We start from the raw sequence: 6,000 nt of genomic DNA on the forward strand, positions 1-6,000 counted from the left end.
CCACCATCGGAACTGGTTGTTCTGATGGCATCTCTAGCTTGAAAGTTCTCCTATGTGAAAAATTATTGGCTGCCTGCAATTAGAAAATGTGTCGTCGAAGGCTTTCACAGCCAGAATCACTAGGGTGTTGTGGGTTTCCCGGTTGTATGGCCATGTTCCAGTAGTATTTTCTCCTGATGTTTGGTCTGCATCTGTATTTATGCCCCCCTTTCCCTCCTTTAAGGAAACTCAAGGCAGCTTACAAATTCCTTCCCTTCTTCTCCCAACAGGTGCCTTGTGAGGTAGGTGGGGCTGAGAGAGTTCGGAGAGAACTGTGACCCAAGGTCACCCAGCAGGCTTCATATGGAGGAGTGGGGAAACAAACCCAGTCCTCCAGATTAGAGTCCGCTGCTCTCATTGTGATGTAGAGGTTAAAATTTGGGCTCATTGCCAGGGAGGGCAAAGTTTGGGGAGAGGGAGGGTGCTCAAAGGGGATGTAATATGGCAAGCTTCATGTGGAGGAGTGGGGAATCAAACACAGTTCTCCAGATCAGAGTTCACCTGCTGTTAATCATGTCACCTCGCTGGCTTTCTACGATACCTAGAAGCTGGGAACCCTATCTGTTCCCCAGGAGATCAGCATACAGAAGTACCACAGGAGGCTCACAACGGACCCTAGCCCTGAACAGTTGGAAGGAGAGCCCGTGGCTCCGTGGCAGAGTATCAACTCTCCATCCTGACACTCGCAGGTTTGATTCCCCGGCAGTGGCATACTGCTAATGGGGACATGGGGTAACCCATGTCCCCAGGCGCATGCCATGAGGGGGCGACAGCTGCTGGCCGGGTCCCCGCTCCCCTCATGCCGGGGTGAGATGTTTGCCATGGCCGCAGGCTGGCTCCACCTACCCCGACCTCCCGGGAGGCCAGCTCACTGCCAAGCCCCTCCCCCCAGCCTCCCTGCAGGCCAGCTCTTGCGGCTTCCAAAGGTAAGTGGGGGCGCAGGGGCAGGGGGTGTGAGGGCCAGTGGCGTATCTACCCAAAGGGACAAAGGGGTACACACCTCTGAAGTCCCCGGGAGCTTCTCCCTCTACAATGGTCAAGGCGTGGGGGGAGGCAAGGTGGTCCCCCACGCATTTTGACCAGGAAGTCCCTGCTGCCTCAGTCGTTTTTCGTGTGCCTCCAACCCTATTTTGTGTCATTCGAGGAACATCGCTAGGGAACGATGAGGCAGCAGGACTTCCTGCTGCCTCCATGCACCCTCAACCCCCCCTGGACTCCCTCCTCCCTCCTCCCTCCCCTCCCCAGTCAGAAGAGACTGAAGAGCCCAGCTGGCAGAGGGAGGGGAGGTGGGCACCCTAGACCTTGCCCATGTCCATGGTGACATGGGCCGGGGTCAATGGGTGGAGCCTGGGGGCATCAGGGGCGGAGCCGGGGTGGCAGTGGGGCAGAGCCTGGGGGGCATCCTGGAGACAATTTGTCTCCGGGCGCCATTTACCCATGGTGCGCCTCTGGTGGGGGCAGGGGTCACCCAGAGCAGATGTTGCCCCAGGTTCCATTTTCCCATAGTATGCTTCTGATCCCTGGCATCTCCAGTCAAAAGGGCTGTGGATGTGAAAATTATCGACCTGAGACCCCCGGGGAGCTACTGCTAGTCAGAAATAGAGAATGCTGACCCTGATCAACCAAGTAGCTGACTCGGTATAAGGTAGAACGATGACTTAAGCACAGGATTATGAGCTCCCATCGTTTGGAATCCCACAATTAATGACGTTCTTAGCAGGCTCTGGACACTTGCTGTCATACCGAGCGATTCTTTTCTTCCTTACTCTCCTTTTCCGGCGTGATTCTGGTTTCTGTGCTTCGCGACAGCAAAACGCTTCCCTCTGAGTTGTTTTGACACCAAGAGTTTAGCGCCAGCACCTTGGAAGCTAATGTTATTTACCCATAATACAGATTAACACCACAGTCACGCAGCGTCATGATTCATCTAAAATTAAAAGACATTCAGATTGAGTCAGAAAGTTATTCTTAGATTTCCCTGGGCAGTAGCCATCGAGCGTGTAAAGGAACACACCGGGGCCACCTGCTGGTCACAGTAGGGGGTTGTGACGTACTGGACCTTATTATCAAATGACAGCTCCTATCTATGAAGAAACCCATTACCATGTGTCCATAAATATTACGCCACAGCCAAAAGATAAACTCTGTGTTCTGCTCACATTTTTCATTTTTTTCAATATTTTTTTTAACCAAGGAGATGACTCTGGAAGGATTACAGTGTTAGAGTTCAGTTTACAGAAGGATTTCAGCAGAGAAATCTCCCTGCAAATTTTCTTTTAAGGAGGGCAGGTCACACAGACTCTCGCACATACGGTTTGGTTCCAGAAATAATCTGCTCCGAGCGACTTAATTTTCTAGGTGCCAAATCATGTCCGGGTCACATGGGGCTCCAAACACTTATTGGGAAAATGCCAAAATGGGGTGTTGTGGGTTTTCTGGGTTGTATGGCTGTGTTCCAGTAGCATTTTCTCCTGATGTTTCACCTGCATCTGTGGCTGGCATCTCCAGAGGATCCCATAAGTACTGTGGTGGGAACTGGCGGGAACTAAAGCAACCTTATATAGAAGTACTGGCACCATTTTTGTGTACCAAAAAAAAGCTCTGAATAGATATACCCTTGGTCCATCAAGGTCAATATTGTCTAAGACTGGCAGCATCTCAGGCAGAAGTCTTCTGCATCAGCTTCCAACTAAATGTTTTAGCTGGCATCTTCAGAAATCGAACCCAGGGTTTCCTGCATTCCAAGCAGATGTTCTACCAAGTGCGGTCGCACCACTGCTTTTTATAAGGGCATGACTGCAAAGATTGTCATGCCCTTATCTAAAGCCGTGGTGCGACTACACTTGGAGTACTGTGTTCAGTTCTGGTCGCCACATCTCAAAAAGGATATCGAAGAGATAGAAAAAGTGCAGAGAAGGGCAACGAGGATGATTGAGGGACTAGAGCACCTTCCTTATGAGGAGAGGCTGCAGCGTTTGGGACTCTTTGGAGAGGAGACGTCTGAAGGGGGATATGATTGAAGTCTATAAAATTATGCATGGGGTAGAAAATGTTGATAGAGAGACATTTTTCTCTCTTTCTCACAATACTAGAACCAGGGGGCATCCATTGAAAATGCTGGGGGGAAGAATTAGGACTAATAAAAGGAAACATTTTTTCACACAACGTGTGATTGGTGTTTGGAATATGCTGCCACAGGAGGTGGTGATGGCCGCTAACCTGGATAGCTTTAAAAGGGGCTTGGACAGATTTATGGAGGAGAAGTCGATTTATGGCTACCAATCTTGATCCTCTTTGATCTGAGATTGCAAATGCCTTAACAGTCCAGGTGCTCGGGAGCAACAGCTGCAGAAGGCCATTGCTTTCACCTCCTGCCTGTGAGCTCCCAAAGGCACCTGGTGGGCCACTGCGAGTAGCAGAGAGCTGGACTAGATGGACTCTGGTCTGATCCAGCTGGCTTGTTCTTATGTTCTTATGTACCACTGAGCCACAGACTCTTACCTTTTAACCTCTGTGGTAAAGACCATAGTGAAACCCTAGAACATCGCTATAGAGCCAATTTGTTCATATTGAATGTGAGTCTAGATAGCTCAGGATCGGATGCAGCGAAGCCATTCTAATGTGCTTTGTGTCTGTCTGCGTCTTCCTTTCAGGTGCCTATTTTCCTTCTCTGAAGCCCTCCGAGATCGTTTTCAAGATCATCTTCTGGCTGGGCTACTTCAACAGCTGCGTGAACCCCATCATCTACCCGTGCTCGAGCAAAGAGTTCAAGAGAGCTTTCATCCGGCTTCTGAAATGCCAGTGTCGGCGGAGGAGGCGGCCCATCTGGAGGGTCTACGGCAATCACTGGCGGGGAGTCTCCATCAACGGCGGCGGGCAAGACTCGGACGGGGAATCGAGGTCCAGGATTTCTACCCTCAACGGCTCCTTCATCTTAAACTCCGGCAGCCTGGAACGACCCAGCAAGAGGAGAACTCTGAGCTTCAAGAGGTGGAGAATGTTCTCCCCTTTCCAAAAACCGACAACGCAACTGAAAGAAAAAATGAACAGCCTCTCAAACAAGATACGGGGAGGCTCCGCCAAAGGGGGCGTGACGGCCTCGTACAGAACCGAGGTGGAATCTGTCTCCATAGGGATTCCCAGTGAATTCATGGAGTCCATCGACTACCCAATGTACGATGAATTGACGGACTCAGAGTCCCGTGGTCTCAGTGAAACAGATATTTAATGCCTACAGGGATAAACGCTGGGGGTTCCATTCTGCTTGGTCTCTATCTTGCATGCGGTCACCTGATGTAGTCGGATCCCGAGTGGAAGACTCCAGAAGGTGACGGAACTGTACAATCACAGCATCATGAACATGGATGAACACTGCGTGGAGAGGAAATGCAACTAGCCACATGGACAATCAATCCATACAGACTTCGGGACAGGGCACAGGGTTTGGAATGGCGGCAGTGGGAATACCTGTTTCTCCTAGTAGGTAGGGGTGGTACCTTCACTAGAAAGGCAACGTTCTCCATACTCTGCCCCAAACCCTTCACACGTGTTACCATGAAATCCCTGATGATATGCCCAGGTTCAGGAATAAATTATGCAAAGGAATAGGGATTTTGCTTAAACTTGTCCGACTGGTAAGTTTTATTCTGTTCATGGCGGAATGCTGGGTTTGGAGGCCACCCACGAACAGAAGGGAAAAGAGCAAATGTGTGGTCGGAGAGGAACGAGATGGAAGAGATAGAACAGGTAGCCAATCAGAGCACAGAACACCCCTGATCGAACAGGTATTATGTGCGTTTGGCTTGACGAGAAAAAGAGATTGTCCTAAAAGAATCTCTCTTGCCGCATTTGCCAGGAAAGAGGCAGTATCTCTCTCTCTCTCTCTCTCTTTTTTTTAACTGGTTCCCACTTTCAAACGTAAATTGCAGAAACAATGAGGTCTAGAAACTTGCTTTTAAAATGCAAGGCCCCTGAGTCTTAAGAATTCAGAATTCTGCAGCCGAGAGCAGTTTTCCAAAATCCTGACACAGCCGAAGACAGGAAAGCAGGGTCCACAGCACAGGCATCTAGTGGATGCTCTGAAGCAAACGTCACCCCTGGGGGAGACAGGGAACTATAGCACATGGTGACATGTAGGGTGGTTCACCTAAGGATGCCAACCTCCAGGTGGAGCCTGGGGATTGTCCAGAATTCCAGATCATCTCCAGACGACAGAGGGGCTTTCCCCACTCACCTTCTGCTGCGCGCCGCTCTCGTGCCCCCTCGGCGCGCGTCATTCCTGGCACGCTCTCGGGGTTCCCCACGACCCCGCGCTCCGCTCCGCGCGGGGTCATCAAAAGGTGCCATTTCTTCAGCGCCAGGAATGACGTGCGCTGAGGTGGTGCAAGAGCGGCAGTGTCGGGGCGGCTGTGTGGCTGCCGCCCTTGCAAGTGGGGAGCGCCACTGGACCCCGCGCTACTTTCCCGGAGTAGCTACTTTCCCGGAGTAGCGCGCAGCAGAAGGTAAGTCGGGAAAGCCCCAGAGATTAATTCCCTGGAGAAAATGGATGCTCTGGAGGGTGGATTCTGTGGAAGTGTGTCCTTCTGGGGCTCCTGTCCTCTCCAAACCCCGCCCTCTCCAAGCTGCGCCCCCCCCAAGCTGACACCCCTACCTCCCCTCCCCCCAACACTTGGCTTCCCGTGAGCTCCACCACTCGACATTTTCTTAATGTATAATTTCTAAGCTTCTTTCTCTTTCCAGTTGGTTACGAGAATGTGGTGACAATCACTTTGCTTTAGTGACTATTGATTATTCATACCTGATTGTGCATTACATTTGTGTGGGCTTCCCTTCACCCATCTGGAAATCCTATGCTGTCTCCTCTTCTGGCTGGTTATCGTTCTTCGCTGAAAGGATTCTGCCCATGTTCAGAGGGAGGTTCCCTTTTTAATAGGCAGATCCGGGACCCAGGTGTAGAAAAAC

At 51.0% G+C, this 6,000-nt stretch overlaps 1 protein-coding gene across 2 annotated transcripts in view; it reads left to right on the forward strand.

Moving 5' to 3' along the window:
- The window catches only part of ADRA1D (adrenoceptor alpha 1D), an 83,970-nt gene extending 78,694 nt beyond the window's left edge, over nt 1–5,276 (forward strand). For both annotated transcript variants that reach the window (XM_048509819.1, XM_048509821.1), the window contains one exon: nt 3,693–5,276. In XM_048509819.1, the coding sequence (XP_048365776.1) occupies nt 3,693–4,267 (575 nt within the window). In that variant the 3' untranslated portion in view covers nt 4,268–5,276. The remainder of the gene's footprint in view (nt 1–3,692) is intronic.
- The last annotated feature ends 724 nt before the right edge of the window (nt 5,277–6,000 follow it).

Source organism: Sphaerodactylus townsendi, linkage group LG10 (genome assembly GCF_021028975.2).
Source record: "Sphaerodactylus townsendi isolate TG3544 linkage group LG10, MPM_Stown_v2.3, whole genome shotgun sequence".
Taxonomy (NCBI): domain Eukaryota; kingdom Metazoa; phylum Chordata; class Lepidosauria; order Squamata; family Sphaerodactylidae; genus Sphaerodactylus; species Sphaerodactylus townsendi.